The sequence below is a fragment of the Copadichromis virginalis genome, linkage group LG10, assembly GCF_057382275.1.
Source record: "Copadichromis virginalis isolate Kocher_CV1m ecotype Utaka linkage group LG10, C_Virginalis_male_GT1.1, whole genome shotgun sequence".
Classification (NCBI taxonomy): Eukaryota; Metazoa; Chordata; class Actinopteri; order Cichliformes; family Cichlidae; genus Copadichromis; species Copadichromis virginalis.
In genome coordinates this window covers 1,106,063-1,133,407 of record NC_140627.1, presented here as the reverse complement: position 1 = coordinate 1,133,407, position 27,345 = coordinate 1,106,063, and the positions used below count along the sequence as shown (strand labels likewise).

The window sequence follows — 27,345 nt, the reverse complement described above, 5'->3', positions numbered from 1 at the left end:
GAGACTACAGTCATGAAACCCATTATTGCATTTCAGAAGAAAATGTTTTGTGTTCATTTGTATAGGACATGCAAAGTGTACAGTGGATTCTTCAGTAAATCCGTCATGCAAATAGCTTGCACTGTCAGTGTTGTTGCATACAACAAGTGGCAGCTCTAACAAAGGAGGTTAAAGCATTCCTGCTCTGTAATGCAATAAGTCAAAGCTACCTGAGCCACATTGCCTGAAAAGATTAGCTCTGTCATTCTGGCAAAGACAGTTTGTGCTTGCAAATGTCTTCAGTAAGAGCAAGAAGCAACTGGGACTGGAGGGGTGCTGCTTCAAACACTAATGAAGGCAGTAATCAAGGTCAAAATCTGCAACACGCCTCTTCTGCAGCATGACTCCAGCAAACAGGTACCGTGACAGCTGATGTGGAGGAAATGAGCAGTTCAGGTTCTCATAAGTGGGAGATGGATCACATGGGAAGGGTTAAAGGTCTGTGTTATAGTGCTAGACTGACTAGAACGGACTAGAACTACACTTTCTTCCGCACAGTTATATAGTACGATAGATGCTGAGTTAGTAATGATGTACGTGTAACCATGGGAGCTTACCACCATCGTAACCAGCACAAAAGATTCGAATACAAACAACAAAAGAAAATATACAGAAATTTGGAGTTTATGACAAAGAAAAATTAACAGATGAAAATAACTTTGATGTGTGAGTTTGTCTGTGTTTTTTCAGCAGTGTGAGCATGTCTTATTGTGCTCTAATTGTTGCCTAGACTGAACACTTGCATGCTCCAACACAGCATGCTGCTTCTTTGGATTATAGCTTAATCCCGTTGCTGCTGCCTGTTGGAGGATACTGATCTGATAACAACACATCCTTTAAGTCCTGAAGGTTGTGAGGTGGGACCTCCATGAATCGAATTTATTTGTGCAGCAAATACAACAGATGTTTGATTAGACTGTTTTATATAACCAGTTATGGTCCTCAAACCATTCCTGACCCTTTTTAGCAGTTTGAGCTACAGTAGCTTGTCTGTTGGATCAGGTCAGATGGACCAGCCTTCGGTCACCACGTGAATCAGTGAGACTTGGCCTCTCATGACCCTGTCACTAATTCCTCACTGTTCCTTCCTTAGAACACTAAATAGATGCATCCATCAATATGAATGTGTGTGAATGGTAGTTAGGAATTATTTAAAAGCGTACAAAAAAGTGCTTGTGTGACTGACTGTGAATGGGTGAATGTGGCATGTTGTATAAAGCACTTTGAGTGCTCCAGAATTGTAGAAAAGTGCTATATATAAGATAATATATAATATATAAGCAGAGGCGTCACACAATACACAGAATGTGAACCTGACAGCGGACTAAAGCAACCTCCTAAAGGAAGAGCCATGACGTGATCCTCGCCTAGTGGCTGAAGAACCTCGTGGCACTCTATGATCACCTGGCAGCACAAATAAATTGCTAAGAAAAGGCAGATTAATCAAGATCATGAAGGATCCCCACAACAGTACAGTGAATGAGCACAACAGCGATCAGGGAGTTCTAGTTTCAGAGAGATGAGCAGCTGCTGGCTAACAATCCAGACACAGTGGTGGTTGCAAGGATCTGAAGACCGCCGTCGTGATAATGTGGCAATCCCAGCAGTCAGGATGTTACAACCTGCCTCAAAAGCCACAACATAAAAGTGGAGACTGACACAAGAGTTATAAGAAGCATAGGTTATATTTTTAATTACAGCAAAACTAAATGCTCTTAAATGACATGTTAAAGCAAACATGGATGCCCCTACATGAGGATCACAAGTTGCTGCACTGAACACAGAAAAGTAATATGTGACCAACAAAAAGAGGATACAGCAGCCACAAACCAAAAGAAATACCACAACGCAAACCACAAGTAGCAACCAATATTTCCAACTAAGTGATCTGTTTGTGTAGTCACAAAGTGAATTATCAAGTAGTCCTAGATGTTGTGGACTATGTAGCTAGCTGCTGGAACGTAATATTTTCACAAGATAACATGAGATTAAAAGAGCGGGTCTACATGCAATGATGCTAGCGCTAGCCATGCTAGCATGCTACCTCCAACAGATAGTCAGACTGAGTCCACAGGTGATGACTCAGAGTCAGTTTTTTACATATCCATGTTAGAAAAAGCGGGAATAGCAAGGCTAAATGCCTTTTTAGAGTGTGTGCTTGTACAAAGGGCAGTGCAAAGTTTTCAGCGTAAACAGCAGTGTTGTTCAATTCAAACAGTTAGCTACGTCTTCCCCTCCGTGAATCGCTAACCAATCAGTGAGCTCCTTATATTGCAGCAGACTGCATTACTTTTTCTCCAAGGACCCAAAAACAAAGCAAAACAAAACACGGAAATGGTAATGGGCATAGGTAATCTGATAGTTTACAGCTAATTCTGTAGCTAATCCCAAAGATAATGCATTTGCTAATATGATCGCTATGAACTGACAGGAAAGGTAAATGCAGTGAGTAAATGGTTTTGAAAATGAGGAGTGGAATCAATTTTAAATGTCAGAAATAAATCTTGATTTTTGAATCTTTTTATTTCTCTTTTTAAAATTGCATTTTAAAAAAGATTGATTGAATGATTTCAAAATGTATTTTGGTTTTTATAAAGAGTTAAATTTTTTGTGAAAATATAAGCTTCTTTAGTTAATGTTTTTATTCATTTATTTTATTATTCATATTATTGTCTGTGTAGATACTGTGCTGGAGTGGACAGGGGGTGAAGGGTAGATTGGGAGAAAAAAAGTGGAGGAATAGAAGAAGAAAAAGGACAGAAAAAAGAGAGAAAAGAATGGGCGTTTGGGGAATAACAAGAGGAGAGGCGTGTAAGATTGTACCTATGCTTGCTGGTCCCAACCCTCGATAGTCACGTTTTGGGGGGTTTAGCAATCTTGGGGGGTTTACGAAGGATAATCTTTACGTTTATCCTTCGTACTCTATATTCCAATGATTGTTTTACTCTGTGTTGTTGTTGCTGTTGTCCTTGTCCTGGATATGTCTTCCATAGTTGCTATTTTGTTTTCTCAATAATAAAAAACAAACAAACAAACAAACAAACAAACAAACAAAAAAGAAAGGAGAAAAAAGCTAATTATTCACTGGTTGTTTAAGAAAAAGGCATTGTTGCTTTCTCCTTAAACATTTCTCTCTGGGACTTTTCCCACTGACTATATTTTTAGAGATTTTTGGGAGGGGGGTTTAGAAAGACTCACCACACACCCAATGCTGCATTAGAGTCGCATTAGAATTTCTTGACATTCTGACTGAAAGAGTAATAAAAATTCTATCATCTCGTTTCACAAGCAACTCCCTAACATTATCTAATACGAGTTTGTATGAATATATGAGGACATAGAGAGAAAAGATGAAAACCAACTGTGCAAATCAAAAACACGCCAACAGCATTGTTGTCATGTTTGACTTTTGGCCACAGAAAAAGAAGGCTGCAAAGCTTAGATGCATGAAAAAGAAACACAAATTTCTTTTTCATGCATTTATAGAATCTTAGGCAAGACTGAACTGCACTGCAAGTTCTGTACCGAGTTCTTCTTCATATAACTGGATGTTTCATTAAGTAATTTCAGTTGAAAATTGTCAGAGGTTAGTTCCCCAGACCTCATCCACCTGGGAGTGTTTAAATAAAGGACTTAATACATAGCTCAACAATAGTTGATAAAGTATCGCATAAAGTATGTTCCAGTCACTTTGTAATTGAGAATAAGAGTGCACATCTGCAGACAAATAGTTAAATCTGTGATTCTGGATTGCATTAAAATGTGCCACTGACAATGCTTGGTGCCTGCATCCACTGCAGTATTGCACTGAGCACATATTTGGATCAGTTTTCAAACTCTATCAAAGATGAAAAGTCAAAAGTTGATTTTTTTTTAAAAATTTGCTATGTTTTGATTAGTGGTGGCGGATGTGTTTAGTGGTGGTGCTTGTCACTACCCGATCCATACCGGAAACCCGATCGGTACCCCGCATGCGCAAATCTTACGTCACTTCCTCTCTTTGCCAACATTGCGACATTCAATATATTTGAATGATACGGTTAGCGCCCAGTTTGCTCCTAGCATTTCTCAGCAGCTCTGCCTCCTTTTCGACTACCGGGACATTTAAACAATGGATAATCCATATCCGCAAAAAATTTTGCTGTTCTCCTCAACAGAGAGCGTTCCCCGATTGAACAACAGTGCCGTAAAATAAGAAGAATGGTGCCTAATGACAGAGTTAATAATACAGACATTATAATATGTCACGCGAAGATTCAGCAGCCAGATGAAGTGTTTACTGGCAACTGACAGTGATAGCGGACATTATCATCACTTTTCCAACAATCCTCTCCACACAGACGAGCATAAACACACTCGACTATCACTAAATCAAATTTAACACACGTTTGTAATGACGCTAATTCAGTTTATAATAGGGTTTATTCGCTCAGTCAGCAGGTGGCGGTATCCTCGTACACTGGGGGGTACACTGCCATTAAACGAACAGAAGAAGAAGAAAACCCCTGCACATGCGCAGTAAGGATCGGGAGTCCCGATCTGTCACTATCTTTTTACTTTTTTGTTTTTGTCTACATTATATTAAATGTTTCATTATCGGAAACATTTTAAGAGATACTTGTTATTCTTAACATCTTAACAGATACTCTGACCTGTAACTATCGTAAAATGCTTCGACCGGAAGTAGACACCTTTCGCGCATGCGGGGTACCGATCGGGTTTCCGGTACGGATCGGGTAGTGACACTTGGTGTTCACTCTCTCCGAGTATCACTTCCTGTTCCTGTTCTAACACAGTGGTGCCTTTGTGTCACTTTTCTGCGTAGCAGTTTAATTAAAAACTTATAGATAACTTCTTATTTCATAGTGTAATCTTCACATGCTTCATCTAAAGCACACTCGCTAATTTATTGTTACAGTATTCACTCACTGTGTCTTTAGGGTTTCACTAGCTTAGCTTAGCTCATAGCTGACTCGCTAGCAGCATTGCCTCTTCATCTGTCCCTCCTGCACTTTCCTGCTCATTGTGTCAGATTTTCAGTTACTCCTCGGCCTCTTTTAGCAGTAATGATACTTGTAAAAGATGCAGCCTATTTTCAGGTCTGGAGGCCAGGATCACTGAATTGGAGACTCGACTTCACACCCTTGCAATAACCCATAGCTAACCAGGCCCCTGTAGCCGGTGTAGCCAAAGATAGCATAGGCCCTGCTAACAGGATGGCTGACAGTGAGGTGGAAGCATAGTCAAAAGTTACAGTAATTTTAAAAAATGTCGGAAAACCCTGTCAGTGACGAGTTAGGGTTTAAAGGGCCTTGGTACACCACCAACCTTTTTATGTATCTGAGACATGTGAAGCTGAAAACCTCAGCAACCAAAGTCAGTTGTCTTCCCGTGTCCTTCAACGCACATATTAAACACATATGTAAGACTGCTTTCTTCCATTTGTGCAACATCTCTAAAGTTAGAAATATCCTGTCTCAGAGTGACGCTGAAAAACTAGTTCATGCATTTATTACTTCCAGGCTGGACGACTGTAATTCATTATTATCAGGAAGTCCTAAAAAATCCCTGAAAAGCCTTCAGCTGATCCAAAATGCTGCAGCAAGAGTCCTGACAGGGACTAGAAAGAGAGCAGATTTCTCCTGTTTTGGCTTCCTGTTAAATCCAGAATTCAAAATCCTGCTCCTCACATACAAGGTCTTAAATAATCAGGCCCCATCTTATCTTAATGACCTTGTAGTACCATATCACCCTATTAGAGCACTTCACTCTCCGCCTTGAGGCGACTGATGCTGATGTTGAATTGAATTGATTATAGCGGAGATGCTGACAGATTTTTCATTTGTTTTACCTAAAGCCAAGTGGGAAACATTTTAAACATGTAATTCCTAACATTAAAGATCCATAAAGTTCTTTTGCTTAGAAACTAGTGAGTGGAAGGGTGAGTGCTGTGCTGCCACTGGATGCAGATTAAATTGAAGCCAGTGTGTTACTGAGTTCCAGCAGTCTGCCTCAGCAGACAGCCAATGAAAAAGAGAGCAAGGGGAATCTTTACCATTACCAGAGCTGACGCTCCTGTCCTTCCTGCCCTTGCTTTCTCTCACCGTATAGCACTGTTCTGTTGTGCAGCCTAGAGACGAGCAGAGAATGGACTCAAACGAGGAGGCAGAGGGTGAATGAGAGGGAGAGAATCTGAGGAAGAATTTGGGGTTGGTGTGTGGAGCTACTGTTTTGTGTGCGTGTTAGACGATGACGTGCGCTGTGCTCTGAGATGGCGTAAAGAATTCTGATTGCCTTCAGCGGTGTGGAGGAGGCATCTCAATCCTTGAGAGGGGCCCACATGCAGTAATGTCTGTCCGCTGTGGTTTCTCTCCTTTGCAAAGGAGAGCGTGTGCATGTTTTCTTCCTCTTTCCTCCCCCTCTCGTTCTCTGGTAATCCTTACCTCCTCGGTTCTTCATACTGGCATCTTTTTCCGTCTTCCCACATTTTTCCTTCAGGGATGAGATAAGTGGTGATGAATCTGACAATATATTGAGAGCTCCTTTTTTGTCTGATGAACATGGATTGTCTTTGCATTGTCACAACCAAGGTAAGAGACATGATTCACTGGACTTGAGAATAGTCACTGTACGGGAATGAGGGATGAGGTAAAGCAGGGGAAAACGCTGTTTGTGTGTTGGTTGTTTCTGGATGAATATAGATGTTTGCTATCCCTCCCTCCTGGTTGTCTTCATTCCCATGTCACTCTAAAGTAAAAAGTTGTATAAATTCATTTTCATTGCTGCTGCTGGACATTTCTGTTTACCTGTTCTGGTTCACGTCTTTCAGTCAGCAACACTATAAAAAGCTCAGATATGGCAACAGAAGCTGTTTTGAACTTGTGGCTCTGCTGCAGCCCAGTGCTCACACAACGTGAGTAATGCCAACACTGCAAGAAAAAGGTTGTTTCACTGTAACGCAGAAGTCTTTGTGCACACCTGGAACATTTTATTTTAGAAAATGTTTAAGTTACTGTGCAAACGATCATTGCATCACTCAAAAGAGCAGTTCTTCAGTCCCTGTGACCACCATACTGTCATCATGTTTATTAGATTTCCTTTCTAAGTTATTGTTTCCTTGGTATACATAATCCTTACCTCTTTCCTGTTTATGATTCAAAATTAATTCAAAGTATCTCATCATGACACTTGTAACATCACAAAGCACCGTGAATGAAGAACATCAGACAGGGATCATCGGTGGTTGAGGATAGGACCACAATGGATAACTTCAGATGCTGCAGTGACTCTACGCGGCTCATAGCGTTAAAAACATTTTAATAAATGGTCTGCCATCACTATGTCAGAAGTTTAATTTTTGTTCATGTTGGATAATCTTTCTTTACATTTGGGTATTAAGAATATATTTAATTACCAGAAAAAGTATTTCTACTGGCATTAGTTCCAAGTTTGTAACATCTGGTATTGTGGCGTCCCTGGTTGCAGCCATTGGCCCCTGTTTTAATAGTCACGAGTCAAAGTGAAACTCTCTTTGAATATCACCTTTATTTTCATCTAATCTAAAACTGTATGATCTTTACGGACATAGGACAGTGCAGAGAAGACAGAAGCTGGGAGAGGGTGCACAGTAAATGGCCGGTGGGTTTGAACCCAGGTCTCTGCCCTATCACATCTGTATTTATAACCTAACTATGTGGGACAATATTACAATGTTAACCACCTTGAGGCGACTATTGTTGTGATCTCATCCTGCATAAATAAAAATTGAATTTAATGAAGTTGACATTTGTTTCTCTTTTGTGTATTAAAATTACAGCAAAAATCATTTCTAAACCTTTTTTTTAGGAAATATCACCAAACTTTTGAAGTTTCATAAACTGATGACCACAGAATCACATTTGTAGCTCTTCTCAAATGAATTAAACTACATTTCTCTGGAATCACCTGCAGGTTATATTCAAAGTATGTAAGTATGACCTATGGTTAACCAGCTCTCTGGTCGGTGTGTTAGCTGTTGAAGCTATTTTAGCACTAATGGTACTCACTGCAAATGCAGCTTAGCTCAGTGCATTGTACACCGAACTGTTATAATCTTATAATTAGATTCACCACAGTAGCTGGTGTGGATATAGTAACTTAGCTTTAGTTAGCTGGGCTCTAACCCGAGCTGCCAGGACACCAGGCTGGCTGTGAGGGTCCCATTATAATTCAGTTTAATTTAATTCTGTTTATATAGTTCCAAATATTCGTCAACATGTGTTATATTGCAAGGTAAAGGCCCTACAATAATACAGAGAACCACAACAATTAAATGACTCCCTGTGAGGAAGCATTTGGTGACAGTGGGAAGGAAAATCTCTTTAAGAGACGAAACCTCTGGCAGGATTAGGCTCAGGAAGGGGAAGCCATCTACCACAGTTGTTTGGGGGTGAGGGGAGGGAGACACTGTGGAAGATAGCCAGAGACTAAGAATAACTGATGATTTAAATGCATAGTGGTTTAGAAACACTATTTTTACTCACTGTGTTTATAAAGGTGAATAAAGAAAGAACATTCAGCGCATTGTGTGAATCCCCGAGCACACTAGACCTACTGAAGCATTCAGGGTCACCTGATCCAGTCCTAGCTACAGATACAGCCACTTACAATAACCACCTGGATCCTGACAGGACCGTGGCAGATCCTTAGCCGCTCCGCAGCTGGTTCTTAACCAAATCTTAGCTGGCTGGGAGAGGTAGTTCTAAGTGGCTGTATCTGTCTGTGCTTTAGCAAAGATCTCTAAAAATCTTCCCATTAATACAGAACATTGCAGCGAGAGTAGTGACAGGGACCAGAAAGAGAGCAGATTTTCCCCCTTTTAGCTTTGCTTCATCCATCACTCTAACCCTGTAAAATCCTGCTCCTCACATACAAGGTCTTAAATAATCAGGCCCCATCTTATCTTAATGACCTTGTAGTACCATATCACCCTATTAGAGCACTTTGCTCTCGCTCTGCAGGCCTACTTGTTGTTCCTAGAGTATTTAAAAGTAGAATGGGAGGCAGAGCCTTCAGTTTTCAGGCCCCTCTTCTGTGGAACCAGCTTCCAGTTTGGATTCAGGAGACAGACACTATCTCTACTTTCAAGATTAGGCTTCAAACTTTCCTTTTTGACAACTCTTTATTGTTAGGGCTGAATCAGGTGATCCTGAACCATCTTTAAATGATGCTGCTAAAAGGCTTCCACTGCTGGCAGCTTCCAGTGACTGTTTTGTTACGGCCCTAGCTGGGCCTCCTGATACTGCCCTTGTGTGGGCGCGGTGTTTTTCTCCACCTCCTCCTCTTTTGCTCCACCCCCCGTCTCTCTCTTGCTCTTCTCTCTCCCCAGGACACAGCTGCTGCTCATTGGACTCATTTACCACCTGGGCCCAGTCAGCAATCACCTCTCGGAGGTCATATAAGCTGGGGATGAGCTGTGAACAGGGTGGGGTGTTCTCTGGTGTCTCGGCGTTGTGTGTGATTAGCCTGCTCAAAGTGTGGAGTTGTGGAAACAGCATAGCTGCTTTGCGTGAGTAGTGTGGGCTTGTGGGCCTTGGCAGCAGTAAAGCCAGCTGCTGTTAGTGACAGGGTGAGCTTGTGGGCCCCTGGAAGTACCTCCTCGTGGTGTGGAGTTTTTGTTTGGTTATTGTGTTCTTTGTTGTTGCAACCCTTTTTCTCTTTTTCCAAGTGTTATTGGTAAAACGGCGTTGCCGGCTCTTTATGTTAAGATGATCTATAATAAAGACTATTTTATTTACTGAAAACACTGGTCTGTTTTCCTTTCATTCTGTTCTGGACTCATTTGTTACTGGTCCCCTCACTCACATGCCTAGACCCTTTCGGGGGGAACGTAACAAAGTGGGGGCTCGTCCGGGATATGACTGGAAGGAACAGCAATTGAGTTTTAGTGAGTTGTTTGCCGGTGGCTTGTTTAGTTGTATTGTATCTGCTGCGCTCTCTCTCCAGTTAGCAAAGGGGAGTGTCTAGCTGAGCGTAAGCTCCTCCTTCAGGCACTCATTTTTTATTTTTCCTTTATTATTTTCGGAGTAATCCCGGGTGGGGATTAGTTCCCTGTCGGGGGTAGGCTTGTCGGTGCTTTGTGCACTTGACGCTTAGCCTTTAAAGTTGCCTCGAGCCTGGTACACTCCAGAAGCTAACTAGGCTAAGATTTTAGTAGGCAGGTCTGGGGAGAGGGTTGGCGGTATTTTTATTTATTGGTTAACCTGTGGCCACGCTTTTCCCGCCTGTTTCTCATTTGTGTATTGGAGGTGGTGCTTCTTTGTTGTTATTGTTAGCCTCAGGTAGTTTTTGTTTTAGAGTCAATGGCTACCTTTGATATTGCAGTGTTTAAGGGTGAGCGTGGTGCAGCGTCTCAGCCCGTTCTGCAGGCGCCAGCTCAAGCTGTAGGTCCATTGGTGTCGACACCTGTTGATCAGGGGCTGCCTGAGAACAAACCCATGACAGTGCCTCGCTTCGAACCCCTCTCCATTGAATCAAGTGAAGGCTCGAAGCTGGATGCTAAGCTCCGTGTCCGTCTGGCTCGTCTCCAGCTGGAGAAGGAGCAGCGTGAGAGAGAGTTCCAGCTGAAAAGGGAGCTAGAGCTTAGGCGTTTGGACGCGGAACTGGCTAGGGTTAGGGAGGTCGAATTGAGGAAGGTGGAGGTGGAGGCAGAGACAGCTGTGAGGTTGCGACAGCTGGAACTCCGGCAGGTTTCCCTTCCTCCGACTGCCTCCATTCGTCAGGCCGACACCTCGTTTGACGTAGGGAAAAACAGTCGTCTGGTTCCGATGTTCCGTGACACTGAGGTCGATAGCTACTTCGAGTCGTTTGAACGAATAGCCACGGCCTTGCACTGGCCACGGGATTCATGGGCCATTTTGCTCCAATGTAAGCTGGCGGGTAAGGCTCAAGAAGTCTGTTCCTCGTTGTCAGCTGAGGACAGCTTGGACTATGACAAGCTGAAAAAGGCTATCCTGCTGGCCTATGAGCTGGTCCCAGAAGCCTATAGGCAGTGTTTCCGGGGGTTGAGAAGAGGTCAGGGTCAGTCCTATCTTGATTTCGCCAGGGAAAAAGGTGTTCTTTTCGATCGGTGGTGTGCGGCCTGCAAAGCCACTGACCCGGCTTCGATCCGGGAACTAATGCTCATAGAGGAATTTAAGAACTGCATTGCTGAGCGCATCGCGGTATATATTAATGAACAGAAGGTTTCCTCGCTACAGCAGGCTGCAACACTGGCTGATGAGTTTGCCCTCATCCATAAAACCAGTGTCATTAAGCACGACCGACGCGATGACCTAGTGAAGGTTAGTGATGTGCCAGCTAGACAGTACCCAAAGGGTGAGGTACTTGTGTCCCATTCCAAGGCAAAAAGAAAGTGTTTTTTCTGTTTAAAGTCTGGCCATTTAATAGCAGATTGTGGGGCCTACAAACAGAAACAGTCAGTCTTGGGAGTTAGGAGTGTGCCAGCTAACAAAGCCGATACAGGCGTGGTTTCAAGAGCCAAAACAAAGCTCTGTTTCTTCTGCCACAAACCTGGCCACCTGGTTGCTCACTGTTTGAAAGCAAACTCAAAGCAAAATCGATCTGTTTTCAAAAGAGTGAACTGTGGTTCACAAACCGACAAAGTTGCCAGTCCTAGGCAACAGTTGGAGCATAATTGCTCAGTGGTGTCATTTGGTCACTGTCAGAGATCAACTAATTGTAATCTGCCACCTGATGACGGTCTCTCGGGTCCAGATGACCTACAGTGTGATAGATTGTGTGTGACACAACCATTTCAACCTGCACCTCTGGCTAACCAGCATGCCTTTTGCCATGACCTAGCGAAGAAGCGTCAGAGAAGTGTTGCTGTAAGGCCTTCTAGCTGCCTGATGGGTTCTCCATATGTGATGGCTCAAAAAACATTTGGCTGTCATTTGGGACACTATGTTGAGGGACTTGAGCCAACCCCGTGCAGTGTTTTCAACCCATCAAAAAGGTCTTGGCAGATTCGGCAGGGTATGCCTAACCGTTATTATGGTGGATAGTAGGTGATATGTTTAAAAGCTGGGTAGGACGTTCTATGACAAACCACTGGTTTGTATTTATGGGAGGGGGTGTTACGGCCCTAGCTGGGCCTCCTGATACTGCCCTTGTGTGGGCGCGGTGTTTTTCTCCACCTCCTCCTCTTTTGCTCCACCCCCCGTCTCTCTCTTGCTCTTCTCTCTCCCCAGGACACAGCTGCTGCTCATTGGACTCATTTACCACCTGGGCCCAGTCAGCAATCACCTCTCGGAGGTCATATAAGCTGGGGATGAGCTGTGAACAGGGTGGGGTGTTCTCTGGTGTCTCGGCGTTGTGTGTGATTAGCCTGCTCAAAGTGTGGAGTTGTGGAAACAGCATAGCTGCTTTGCGTGAGTAGTGTGGGCTTGTGGGCCTTGGCAGCAGTAAAGCCAGCTGCTGTTAGTGACAGGGTGAGCTTGTGGGCCCCTGGAAGTACCTCCTCGTGGTGTGGAGTTTTTGTTTGGTTATTGTGTTCTGTTGTTGCAACCCTTTTTCTCTTTTTCCAAGTGTTATTGGTAAAACGGCGTTGCCGGCTCTTTATGTTAAGATGATCTATAATAAAGACTATTTTATTTACTGAAAACACTGGTCTGTTTTCCTTTCATTCTGTTCTGGACTCATTTGTTACTGGTCCAGTTTCTTTTTGACTAATCCCTTCACTCTTTGTTTTAAAACACCACTACTGTTAATTAGTAACTTCAACTCTTGCCTTGCCTCCTATTGTTCACCTTTTGTCCTGTCTTTTTTTGCTCTCCTCCTCTTTCCCCTCACCCTCAACTGATTGCAGAGGATGGTTGCCCCTCCATGATCCTGGTTCTGCTGGAGAACCAGAACTCTGTGTGTGTGTGTGTGTGTGTGTGTGTGTGTGTGTGTGAGTGATCATACAAAGATGCAGTGTGGTACCAGGCAGGGGTGCCTTTTATCCCCTTAATCTTTTTCAATGATAATTGACCCACTAACTATAGCAACAAGAACAGCAAGGGTTTGGTCAAAGGAAGTCAAAGGGAAGCTTTAGAACCCAAAATATGATTGTATGCTGACGATAAGCTTGTGTATATTTCTGACCCAGTGTCCAGCATTCAAGACCTTTTAATTTGACTGTTTGTCTTGTATTACAGTCAATTTCCATAAAACTGAATTAATGAAATTAGGGATTAAGATCCCAGACGGGCAACCTCTTCTAAAATTTTAGAGATTCTCTTTTTCTCTTGGTGTAAGAATTAATTTGGTGAAGATGTTTTTAATAATTAGAGTTATTGGAAGTGTGTTACAAAAATCATGGGATTGTCACTTTGCCCAGTATTATTACTGCTCTCCTAACATCAGAACAGTCCTATGCTGGATAAGAAACTGCAAAAGAGGCGCTGCTTTACTAAAGGATCAGTCAAACTGTTTTTGGAAACCTGGAAGCTTTCGTTTGTGTCAAATATGGAAGCAAAAGATACTAAGGTGCTTTTTTTTTCTTTGTGTGTCTAGTCAGCTTTTTGGTGAAAAAGAAAGATGCAGGGTTGATATGGTTATTGAATATGGAGCTGCCAGGGATAAAATTCATGAATGTTGTGAAGGAGGATACAAGGGATGGGGTGACATGGAGGCAGATCATCCACTGTGACAACCACTGCGGTGAGCAGCTGAAAGAAGCAGTTAGTGGTAGCGTCTCATCTAATATCTTGTTAAATTCTGTAAAGTGGTTGCAGTTTCATATCCCTGATGTTTGACAGCACGGCGGTGCGGTGATTAGCACTGTTACCTCACTACTAGAAGGTCCTGAGTTTGATTCCAACACCTGGCCAGGGTCTTTGGGTGTGGAGTTTGCATGTTCTCCCCGTGTTTGGTTGGGTTCTCTGCGGGTACTCTGGCTTCCTCCTACAGTCCAAAGGGGGGTTAGGTTCCTTGGTGTTCCCCTGGATAAGCTAGAGGAGGTGGCTGGGGAGAGGGAGGTCTGGGCTTCTCTGCTTAGGCTGCCGCCCCCGCGACCCGGCCCCGGATAAAGCGGAAGAAGATGGATGGATGGATCATTGCTCGGTAATTTGTCTTTGACCAATAAGCCCAGACTCGGTCACCTGGTTAAAGTGGCTGTTCAGATCTCAGGAAGGTCTCAGGTCCAGCTTGTGAACTTTGGTGCTGAGTAAGGAAACCTCTGTCATGTTATGTTCAGACCATCCTGTCTTTAGAGATTTTCTGGTCGTCAGCATGAAGTGCCTGCAGTGATGACCAAGAGAGATAGAGTGTCTATTATACCTGCTGCTATTATCATGCTTAATAACACTTTGTTGATGCTACTGATGAAACTTAGGCTGTTTTTTTCTCTGTGTGGACATACTGCAAATCAGCTTCTCATTGGGGACAACAGAGTCACTATTGACCATTGAACATACATATATATATATATATATATATATATCAAGTTAAAGTGGGGGATACTGTCTACTTTACAGGGAATATAAAAACTTCAGAAAGGATTTGTGCTCTCAGTTGACAAAGTATCAAAACAAAATCAACCAGTTTAGACTTGAGAGAAAGAATTGCTGATGCTCAAAGTTATGACAATGTTTTCGAGTGTCCAGAAATGAAATGAGAAGTATCACAACACTTCACATGCATCTGATTCTCCAAAAGTCATTGCAAAACCTTTACTTGTCTAGATATACAAGATATCCAAACACAAACACATTAAGGATCCTTTAGAGCATCGTTGACTAATGCCTGGAACACCAGTGGTGCACTGGTCAACCAAAACAGCATCACTAGATAATCAAAGTGCCTGCATCTGCCGGGGAAGAGGATGGTTGAATGATTCCCGTAGTGAGTCTCTAATGCAGGTCTCCACTGGTTCTGTCTGGGTAGGAGAGGTGACCCTACCTGAGGCTAAGCAAGAAGTTAATAAACACACAGAAAAACTGTTGTACAGGACTACAAGCCGCGCCACAGCAATATAAATGCATTTGAAATGAATTGAATTGAACTGAATGAATTACATTATGTCTGAACACTGATAGGGCACAGGTTATCAGCATGCCAGAGGGATGATACATGAGTGCTGTCAGAGGGTAACACTGATGGTGGCTAATGATTGAATAATTATGACCATGTGACAAATTTGGACTTTACATGGATCACCTGGTTTCTGAGCAAAATCAACGCTGCGTTTGCTGTTTTGGGAATTTCGTCTTTTTTGTTTTTTCAATTTAGCATTTTTTGTGACTCATGGTTATTGAATATATTACCTCTCAGCTGTGTTAATATTGTATGCAGTACTGTGGAATAGACCTGACGGAGTGTAAAACAACCTGAAACATGCAGTATATAAGGTTTAACTCGTGGCGTATGCACTGCCAAAACTATTAAATATGAAACATATGTGCTTTCTGTGTAATGCACAGTTGCTGCAATGAGATCTGAAGTACTATAAGCTACGTCTGCTGTTCTGTTGTAATGCTTTTGGGCATGATGAATATACTTTTGTAATTGAGTGAGAGGAAAATAGAGGGGAGGGGAAAAAATAAACAGATCCCTGGATGAACCTGTTTGATATGCTGTCATTGTTGCTGGGTTTGTTTGTTTTTTTCATATAAATTTTTGACCACATAAGAATAATACAGTGTATATATACCAAGTGTACCACTTTTAAAGTGCTTAAAAGATAAGTAGTCTTTGGGGATGAAAAGTAATTTTCCTGTCAGTGTGTATTAAGAATGGTAGCTCAGAAGCCTACATTGTAAAACTGTTAATTGCTAAATTAACTTATCCTGATTAACCTGTCAAAATCTTAAACATATTGTGCGTGCATTTATTAAATGGGTTTATTTATTATATAGTTGGGGGAAATTGGGATAAAAAGGCAAAAAATGACAACTTCTAGAACTGATGAGTCATTTTGATCCCTTTAGATACATAGATATACACAGTGATGGGAACAGCAGCGTTAAAAGTAACGGCATTACTAACACTGTTACTTTTATCAGTAACCAGTAATCTAACTAATTACTGTTGCTATCATTACAACGCCGTTACTGTTGCTAACAAGAAAAAGTGGTGCGGACGTGCTGAGGCTGTCTTCAGCTTACCGGGAGGTAGGGGGGGCGAAACAATCGCACAAGTGCTGCTGATTGAGGAACAATAAAGTAGTCATGGTAAACCAATCACATGATCAATTTAAGATTCCATGGAACCAAGACGCTATGTCAACCCAAGACAAGGGTGAAGTTTTAGGAGTGATGATGCCAAGAGAGAGTGAAAGAAAGAGTGAGAGAGAGAGTTTTGAGTGAGTGTGTAGTGTATTGTGAAGTGAGTGTGTAGTGTAGTGGATATTGTTGTTGTGTGTGTCAGAACAATGAGGCGACTGCTGAAGGTCACAGCTGCTGCCAAAAAGCCACCAAACAGTGTAAACGCTGTCTGCAGGTGGAAACAGGAGCAGCGACACACCTGCTGCTGTCAGGCCTGCAGGTATCAGCCTGTGATCTGCTTTTTTATCTTACAGTGGACAGAAATTATTTTTGGGAGGGGCACAAATAGATTGTGTGGCATCTTATTTGATGCAGAACAGCTGATTGTTCTGTAAATAGTTTCAGTGGTTATAAAATAACAGCTTGGCTGCATTTTAGGTAAATAGCTGCATATAACTTTGTTGTTTGTAAAACCTGTGCATAGGTTTATATTTGCATTTCAAGTTAAGAGAATGATTTTTAAACATGTTTGTGGTTGTTACAGTAAAAACATAACTACTCGGATTTTATATTTTGTGTCTGGTTTCAGATCAGCTCTGCTGATACAGTATGTCAAATGAAAAAATAACTGTAAATTCAGACGTGTGAGGTTGTGCTGAAAAGAACGGCACCAAACAAAACAAGGCAGGATAAATCGTTTTTAAAGGTGAAATGACAAGTAGTCAAAAACACCCTCGACCACAGAGGGTTGAACATTTTTTAAAGTAACGCAGTAGTTACTTTTCCTAGAATTTAGTTACTTTTATAATAACTCTGTTACTAACTCAGAGATACTTTTTTGAAGAAGTAACTATTTACTATTACTAATTACTTTTTCAAAGTAACTTGCCCAACACTGGGTATACAGTATACATGTATAATCCAAATTCCAAAGAAGTTGGGGCGTTGTGTAAAACATAAATAAAAACCGAATACAATCTTTTTCAACGTATATTCAAATGAATACACCACAAACACAAGACATCTAATGTTCAAACTGATAAATTTTGTTGTTGTTTTGCAAATCGTCACTCATTTTGAATTTGATGTCTGCAACACGTTCCAAGAAAGCTGGGACAGAGACAGCAAAAGACTGGGAAAGTTGAGGAATGTTCAAAACACACCTGTTTTCAACATTCTGCAGGTGAACAGGTTAATTGTAAACAGGTGTTTGTCATGATTCGGTATAAAGGTACTATCCCTAAAAGGCTCAGGTGTTCACAAGCAAGGATGGGATGACCACTTTGTGAACAACTGCGTAGGCAAATAGTCCAGCAGTTTAAGAACAATGTTTCTCAACGTACAATTGCAAGGAATCCATGCGTTTCATCATATACTGTCCATAATATCATCAAAAGACTCTGAGCATCTGCAGAAATCGCTGCATGAAAGCGGGAAGGCCGAATACCAACACTGGATGCCCATGACCTTCGATACCTCAGGCAGCACTGCATTTTAAAACATCATTCTGTAAAGGATATTACCGCGTGGGCTCAGGAGTACTTCAGAAAACCATAAAAATTCTGTACATCAATAAATCATGTTCATTTTATTCTAATGATCTCTCCTTATTGAACTATAGTTGGCTGAAACAAAGGCAGAGGGAAGGGCGAAGGCATGTCAGGAAGCAGTGAAAGAGAAGAAAAGGTGTGGAGATGAATGTAGGGGCACTAAATGTCAGATTCTGATTGGTGAAGGAACTGTTGGCTGATATGCTGGAAAGAAGGAAGGCAAGTGTATTATGTGTAAACCCAAGTAGAAGGGAAGCAAGGCCAGGAGTATTGGAGGTGGATTCAGACCATTGTATCATGGCATAGATAGGAACATAAATTTTAGGAGTCATTTCTTGGAGGAATATTGATGCCTAGGGGATGTTTAATGCTGTCGGTGAGTATGTCCCACATGTTGGATGTCAGGAGATAAAGAGAAATTTTGAAGTAAGTTGGAGAGAATGTCCCCAAGGGAGAGAGTGTGATTAGCGCACACTTTGATGGACAGGAAGGAAACAGAGGTGAGGTTATGGATCAAGTGATAAGTATGGTGTTAAGAAGAGAAATGGACAGATGTTTGTATAGTTTGCCGATAAGATGGAAATGGCTGTAGTGACCATGTCCTTAAAGAACACCTTCAACAGTTGTGCCTTAAACCAACTGTTGTTGTGATTTGGCGCTATATAGATCAAATTGAATTGAACACTTATATGAACTTGACTGACATCCCATTCTTAATCTGTAGGGGGTTAATACAATGTCAGCCCACCCTTTGCAGCCATACACGTTCTCATCCCAAAGTGTAACAAATTACGCCATGTGACACATTGTCGGTATGTTATGCTTTCAGCCTCCCAACACATCTCTATGTTACGCATTCAGAAATGTCAGGAAACATGAGAACTGTTTGGAATAAATCTACACATGTACATTTCGTTTTACTGTCATTAGGATTAATGTTAGGGTTGGGGCTGGAATACACAGTTGGAACGCGTGTTACCGCCGGGAGCGTCATTCTATTGGATTCCATCCACAATCCGGCGCGTATCATAGGGACGCGGAAGGGTACCTTTTGCGTTCCTATTGGACGCCTCGGGATGTGACAAATCGTTGGTATGTTACGTGTCGGGAATGAGAATGGTCTGAGCCGTAAGATCTTCATCTCTTTTGGGAAGGCTTTCCATAAGGTTTAGGAATATATTCATGGGAATATTTGACCATTTCCAGTAATAATGGATTGGATTTATATAGCGCTTTTCAAGGCACCCAAAGCGCTTTACAATGCCACTATTCATTCACTCTCACATATACACACACTGGTGGAGGCAGCTGCCCTGGGGCAGACTGACAGAAGCGAGGCTGCCATATCGCACCATCGGCCCCTCTGGCCAACACCAGTAAAGTGTCTTGCCCAAGGACACAACGACGAGGACAGAGAGTCCGGGATCGAACCGGTGACCTTCCGGTTACAGATACGCTTCCCAACCCCCTGAGCCACGGTCGCCCCGACAGTAGCACATTTGTGAGGTCAGACACTGACTTTGGACGAGAAGGCTTGGCTCTCAGTCTCCGCTCTGAATCATCCCAAAGGTGTTCTGTTGGTTTAAATTGAGGACTCCGTGGAGGTCAGTCAAGTTCATACCAAACCCGCTCATCTATGTCTTTACGGACCTTACTGCACTGCTGTGTAGTTATCTTGAAACATGGAAGAGGCCATCCCCAAACTGTTTCCACAAAGCTGGGGCTTGAACGCAGCTGCTTGGCCATGGAAACCTATTCCATGAAGCTCTGTATACATTGTTCTTGAACTCATTTGAAGGCCAGGTGAAGTTTGGAAGTCTGTAGCGATTGAGTCTGCAGAAAGTTGGTGACGCCTTCATCCAACATGGAGTCAGCTCACACTGAAAAAGAAAGTTTGATCTTATGAGTGATTTTATGTGGCTTACCACTTGGGTTAGATGTTATTATTCCAAATTGCTTTCATTTTGGAATATTTAGTAGCAAGCAGATGGCCGCCCCTCCCTGAGCCTGGTTCTGCCGGAGGTTTCTTCCTTTTAAAAGGGAGTTTTTCCTTCCCACTGTCGCCAAAGTGCTTGCTCATAGGGGGTCATATGATTGTTGGGTTTTTCTCTGTATCTATGAAGCGCCTTGAGGCGACTTTTGTTGTGATTTGGCGCTATATAAATAAAATTGAATTGAATTGAATTTAATTGAAATTGAAGGAAATTTCACAACTGGACTTACTGGATTTACTGAACTCCCGAGAGCGACCCATTTGTTCACAAAGGTTTCTGGAAGCAATCAGCATGCCTATGGTGCTTGATGTTATACACCTGTGGCCATGGAAGTGATTGGAAGAATTCAGTGATTTGGAAGGTTGAATGGACACTTTTGGCCAAAAAGTGTATATATTCATATTGAATTTTCAGTCTGTTGATTTGCTTCATCTCTTACATTGTAATCTGAGAAGTTCATCTTGAAATTTCAATACTTGATGAATTGAATGAAATTGCGTCACGTGGCCATGGAACTGCTTGCGAGTCAGGTGTTTGATTCATTGTCTTCTGACCTACCAGCAGGTAAAGCAGGTCATCTACTAATTGGAAGGTTGGTGGCTTAAATCCTTTTAATCTTTTGTTCAGATTCTAAAGAATACAGTGAATTGGCAGCACAATTAGGAGAGATTCACTGGCTCAAATCCAGAAGTTTGGCCTGGAGCTGAGGTTACAGCATAATTACCTCCTGACTGAATTTCGGATCAGTTTCATTGTAGCTCATTCAGCCACATGTTTCTTCTGTACTTCATGGAAGCCACTCTTTGTCTCATTCTTCTCCCTCAGCTCAACTTCTCACTCTAAGGAAGAAATAAATAAATATGTAATGGCTGCAGATCTGATTGGTTGTCAGTTCACTTAAACAGCTGAATCGATAGACAGTTCCTATGGTAACAGGGAGGCTGGCGCCAAAAATATATGCAACATGCAGACTGGTGCATCTCCCACATACTTCACTGTTGCCTTAAAACAGTAGGCATGTCGCTAGTATAAAGATTGTAACTCTGAATTGAAAGCTAAGAACGAAAAAAACAACAATTTTTCTCCATAAATCATAAACTGTTCAACTTCCTTTTTTTGGTTTATGTTTATCATTTATAGACTTTCCCTTTGATGTAAGGAGTTCACCCAGGAAAGTTATCAAGTTCTCATACATCTGTTGAAAAACTCATGACTTCTACCATTATGACTTCTACCTGCTTATTTGTCTGGCAATCCGATGGACGAGGCTTGGGTTTGGTGGTTGCCAGTACAACTCTACTTGTCTGACTGTACTGAAGTATAAAGATTGGTGAAGGGGGGATCATGATGTGGGATTTATTTTCAAGATTTTGGCTCAGCTGCTTCGTTCCAGTGAAAGGAACTCCTGATGCTTCAGCATAACCAAGCCATTTGGGACAATTTCATTATTTGGGCATGGCACCTTCCAAAACGTTCCACCATGTCCACGCACCAGTTCACAAACCAAGGCCCTTAAAGATATGGATGCGCGAGTTTGGTGTGGAAGAAATTGACTGGCCTGCACGAAGTACTGACCTCACACCTGTAGAACACCTTTAGGATAAAAAAGAGTGGAGACTGCAGCACGATCTCACCCAATGTCAGTGCTTGAACTCACAAATGCACTTCTGGAACAAAGGCCAAAAATTCCCACAAACACATTCCTAAATGTTGTGGAAAGACTTTAAAATGTCATAAGTTCATATGCACATGAAGGCTGACAAGCAAATACGTTTAGCAAAATAGTTTATTTTAACTTATTTACTGCAGTTTAATAACTTAATCTGCAGTTTTTCTTTTTTTTATTGTCCGAGAAAGAGAAATCGAGTCTCTTTGGGCTTGAACATTACAGTTCACTGTGCGACCAAACGCAACAGTTGCATCTGAAAGCTTTTTAACGTCTTTCCCTTTTTTCCTCACAGAACTCTGGATGTCTGCTGTCAGACAGTTTTGTACTCTTACAACAGTTCAATTCAATTCAATTTTATTTATATAGCGCCAAATCACAACAAAAGTCACCTCAAGGCGCTTCATAGATACAGAGAAAAACCCAACAATCATATGACCCCCTATGAGCAAGCACTTTGGCGACAGTGGGAAGGAAAAACTCCCTTTTAACAGGAAGAAACCTCTGGCAGAACCAGGCTCAGGGAGGGGCGGGGCCATCTGCTGCGACCGGTTGGGGTGAGAGAAGGAAGACAGGATAAAGACATGCTGTGGAAGAGAGACAGAGGTTAATAACAGATATGATTCAATGCAGAGAGGTCTGTTAATACATAGTGAGTGAGAAAGGTGACTGGAAAGGAAAAACTCAATGCATCATGGGAATCCCCCGGCAGCCTACATCTATTGCAGCATAACTAAGGGAGGATTCAGGGTCACCTGGTCCAGCCCTAACTATATGCTTTAGCAAAAAGGAAAGTTTGAAGCCTAATCTTTAAAGTAGAGATAGTGTCTGTCTCCCGAATCCAAACTGGAAGCTGGTTCCACAGAAGAGGGGCCTGAAAACTGAAGGCTCTCCCTCCCATTCTACTTTTAAATACTCTAGGAACAACAAGTAGGCCTGCAGAGCGAGAGTGAAGCGCTCTAATAGGGTGATATGGTACTACAAGGTCATTAAGATAAGATGGGGCCTGATTATTTAAGACCTTGTATGTGAGGAGCAGGATTTTGAATTCTGGATTTAACAGGAAGCCAAAACAGGAGAAATCTGCTCTCTCTTTCTAGTCCCTGTCAGGACTCTTGCTGCAGCATTTTGGATTAACTGAAGGCTTTTCAGGGATTTTTTAGGACATCCTGATAATAATGAATTACAGTCGTCCAGCCTGGAAGTAATAAATGCATGAACTAGTTTTTCAGCGTCACTCTGAGACAGGATATTTCTAATTTTAGAGATGTTGCGCAAATGGAAGAAAGCAGTCTTACATATTTGTTTAATATGTGCGTTGAAGGACATGTCCTGGTCAAAAATGACTCCAAGGTTCCTCACCACGTTACTGGAGGCCAAGGTAATGCCATCCAGAGCAGAGATGGGCAGTAACGCGTTACTTGTAAAGTAAGGGATTACTATTGCAAAATCAGTAATTAGATTACCGTTACTTTCCCGTAGGAACGCTGCGTTACTGCGTTACTAAAACCGTGATTTTTTTGCGAGAATGTCTCATGACAGTGACGTAAGCAAGTGCGACGTTGGTGACAGCAGCTGTGTGCAGATCAACAATGGATAATATATCGAGTGCGGGAGAGAGTATGAGCGTGCAGCGTTTAAAGTGTGGAAGTACTGACCTTACTTTGAGTTTGATTCCATAAAAAGTGACAAAAACATTAGCGTCCATCGTGCGTGGGAAGAAAACTTCTTTTTACAGCGAAAAAAACCCCTAAACTTCTGAGCAAGCACCGAGTAGCTACGACGTGATGGGAAACTCACAGAGACACTCGCGCGGATTCTTCAACTGACCGCAGCACACCTGCACCAGGGTAACCCTCCGCCTACCCTGCTCCTGCTTTACAGGTGAAAATAGAGCAAAAGGACCGCTGAGTCTTTGATTGTATTTATTTTCTGCTGTGTTTTACTTGCATCTGTTTGAAAGAGTGAGTGAAAACACAAAAAATATTTTATTTTATGTGCTGGAATGTGTAGAAAATAGGTTTAAATGTTAAACTAATTTATTCAAGTCAGAGAATGTTGCAATTAAATGTTTTGCTTGATGCATAAAGTTAAAAGATTAAAACTGATAAAACAAGTTAAAAAAAGAGACTTTTCCATTTGATTACATTTTGTATGATGGATTATGTAGAAAAAGTAGAATTGGGCTGAAAGATCTATCACTTTATCACCTCTTCAGGTTGTAAATCGTGTTTTTAAAAAGTAACTAAGTAACTAAGTAACTAAGTAATTAATTACTTTTGAAAATAAGTAATCAGTAAAGTAACGGGATTACTTTTTTGGGGGAGTAATCAGTAATTAGTTACTGATTACTTTTTTCAAGTAACTTGACCAACACTGATCCAGAGTAAGAATCTGGTTAGGTACCATATTTCTAAGATTTTCAGGGCCGAGTACAATAACCTCAGTTTGATCTGAATTAAGAAGCAGAAAGTTAGCGGCCATCCAGGTCTTTATGTCTTTAAGACATTCCTGCAGTTTAACTAATTGGTGTGTGTCATCTGGCTTCATGGACAGATAGAGCTGGGTGTCATCAGCATAGCAGTGTAAATGTATGCTATGTCTTCTAATGATGCTGCCTAAGGGAAGCATGTATAATGTAAACAGAATTGGTCCTAGCACTGAACCCTGTGGAACTCCATAATTAACCTCAGTGTGTGAAGAGGACTCTCCATTTACATGCACAAACTGGAGTCTATTAGATAGATATGATACAAACCACTGCAGCACAGTACCTGTAATACCTACAGCATGTTCTAATCGCTCTAATAGGATATTATGGTCGACAGTATCCAACGCTGCACTAAGGTCTAGCAGGACAAGCACAGAGATGAGTCCACTGTCAGAGGCCATAAGAAGATCATTTGTAACCTTCACTAAAGCTGTTTCTGTGCTGTGATGAGCTCTGAAACCTGACTGAAACTCTTCAAATAAGCCATTCCTCTGCAGATGATCTGTTAGCTGTTTGACAACTACTCTTTCAAGGATTTTTGATATGAAAGGAAGGTTGGAGATTGGCCTATAATTAGCTAAGACTGCTGGGTCTAGAGATGCTTTTTGAGTAAAGGTTTAACTACAGCCAGCTTGAAGGCCTGTGGTACATAGCTGATTATTAGAGATAGGTTGATCATATTTAAGATGGAAGAATTAATTAATGGCAGGACTTCTTTGAGCAGTTTTGTAGGAATGGGGTCTAAAAGACAGGTTGATGGTTTGGAGGAAGTAATTATTGAAGTTAACTCAGAAAGATCAATTAGAGAAAAAGAGTCTAACTTAACATCAATGGTACTAAGAGTAGCTGTAGATAATATTACATCTGTGGGATGATTACTGGTCATTTTTTCTCTAATGATAAAAATTTTATTTGTGAAGAAGTTCATGAAGTCATTACTAGTTAACGTTAAAGGGATTGTTGGCTCAACAGAGCTCTGACTGTTTGTCAGCCTGGCTACAGTGCTGAAGAGAAACCTGGGGTTGTTCTTATTTACTTCAATCAGTGATGAATAGTACGATGTTCTGGCTTTGCGGAGGGCTTTCTTATAAAGCAGCAAACTATTTCTCCAGGCTAAATGATGATCCTCTAGATTTGTGACACGCCATTTCCTCTCCAGATTACGAGTCATCTGCTTTCGGGTACGTGTTTGAGAATTATACCACGGAGTCAGGTACTTCTGATTTGAGGCCTTAGTTTTCACAGGAGCTACAGTATCCAGAGTCGTACGTAGTGAGGAGGTGAAATTATTAACAAGATAATCGACCTCTGTTGGGGTAGCGTTCAGATAGCTGCTCTGCTCTGTGTTGGTACAGGGCATTGGAGATGATAACAGTGGGTGGATTATATTCTTAAACTTAGTTACAGCGCTTTCAGAAAGACATCTACTTTGATAAAGTCTACTCTTCACCGCTGTGTAATCAATTATTGTAAAAGCAAATGTTATCAGGAAATGATCAGACAGCAGAGGGTTTTCAGGAAACACTGTTAAATGTTCAGTTTCTATGCCATATGTTAAAACAAGATCTAGAGTGTGATTAAAGTGGTGGGTGGGTTCTTTTACATTTTGAGAGAAGCCAATTGAGTCTAATAACAGATTAAATGCCATGTTGAGGCTGTCATTTTTAGCATCTACATGGATGTTAAAATCACCCACAATAATTATTTTATCTGAGCTGAGAACTCAATCAGATGAAAAGTCTGAGAAATCAGACAGAAACTCTGTGTAAGGCCCAGGTGGACCATAGATGATAACAAGTAAGACTGGTTTCTGAGTTTACAGCTGGGGTAGATGAGGCTAAGCATCAGGCTTTCAAATGAATTAAAAGTCTGTCTGGGTCTTTCATTAATTAATAGGCTGGTGTGAAAAATTGCTGCCACACCTCCCCCTCGGCCTGTGCTTCGAGATTTCTGGTAGTTAGAATGACTCGGGGGTGTTGATTCATTTAAACTAACATAATCATCCTGCTGCAACCAGGTTTCTGTACGGCAGAGTAAATCAATTTGTTGATCAATTATTAAGTCATGTACTAACAGAGACTTGGAGGAGAGAGACCTAATATTTAATAATCCACATTTCACTGTTTTACTCTTTGGTTCAGATGTGGATACTGTATTGTTCTTTCTTTGTAATTGTTTATGTTTAAGTTGTTTGTTGCTGGTTTTTAGTTTGTTTTTTGTCTTTTTGGAAGCTGACACAGTCTCTATGGAGATGGGTTTTTGGGGGGGTAGCAGGAGGAGAGAAGCTGCAGAGAGGCGTGTAAGACTGCAACTCTGCTTCCTGGTCCCAACTCTGGATAGTCATATTTTGGGGGGTTTAATAAATTTGTCCATATTTCTAGAAATGAGAGCTGCTCCATCCAAAGTGGGATGGATGCCGTCTCTCCTAACAAGACCAGGTTTCCTCCAGAAGGTTTGCCAATTATCTATGAAGCCCACATCGTTTCTGGGACACCACTCAGACAGCCAGCAATTTAAGGAGAACATGCGGCTAAACATGTCGCTCCTGGTCTGATTGGGGAGGGGACCAGAGAAAACTACAGAGTCCGACATTGTTTTGGCAAAGTTGCACACCGATTCAATATTGATTTTAGTGACCTCCGATTGGCGTAACCGGGTGTCATTACTGCCGACGTGAATTATGATTTTACTGAATTTACGTTTACCCTTAGCCAGCAGTTTTAAATTTCCTTCAATGTCGCCTGCTCTGGCCCCTGGAAGACAATTGACTATGGTTGCTGGTGTCTCTAGCTTCACATGTCTGAGAACAGAATCGCCAATTACCAGAGTTTGACCCCCGGCGGGTGTGTCGCCGAGTGGGGAAAAACGGTTAGACACATGAACGGGTTGGTGGTGTACCTGGGGCTTCTGTTTAGGACTATGCATCCTCCTCACCGTGACCCAGCCGCCCTCTTTCCCCAGCTGCTTGGGATCTGCCGGGGAACAGCTAGCGGGGCCTACGCTATCTTCGGCTGCACCAGCTACAGGGGCCTGGCTAGCTACGGGTGAATGAAGGGTGCGAAGCCGAGTCTCCAATTCAGTAATCCTGGCCTCCAGAGCTGCAAATATGCTACATTTGTTACAGATATCATTACTGCTAAAGGAGGCCGAGGAGTAACTCAACATCTGACACAATGAGCAAGAAAGTGCAGGAGGGACAGGTGAAGTAGCCATGGTGCTAATGAGTCGGCTACGAGCTAAGCTAAGCTAAGCTAGCGAGACAGTACAGAGACAGTGAGTGAATACTTTGGCTATAAATTAGGTAGTGAGTACACAGAAAGTGTGCTTCGGAGGAAGCACGTGAAGATTATACTATGAAAGAAGAATGTATTTAAAAGTT

At 41.9% G+C, this 27,345-nt stretch overlaps 1 protein-coding gene across 7 annotated transcripts in view; it reads left to right on the top strand.

The window, feature by feature from the left end:
* The window catches only part of LOC146699599 (disks large homolog 2-like), a 173,682-nt gene that overhangs the window by 43,929 nt on the left and 102,408 nt on the right, over positions 1-27,345 (top strand). Inside the window, exon 1 of one of the 7 annotated variants that reach the window (XM_085469340.1) lies at positions 6,084-6,629. The exons of the other annotated variants lie outside the window; for them this stretch is intronic. Coding sequence (XP_085325466.1) covers positions 6,594-6,629 — 36 coding nt within the window. The 5' untranslated portion in view covers positions 6,084-6,593. Of the gene's footprint in view, positions 1-6,083; positions 6,630-27,345 lie in introns of those variants that run through there. 7 annotated transcript variants of the gene reach the window in all.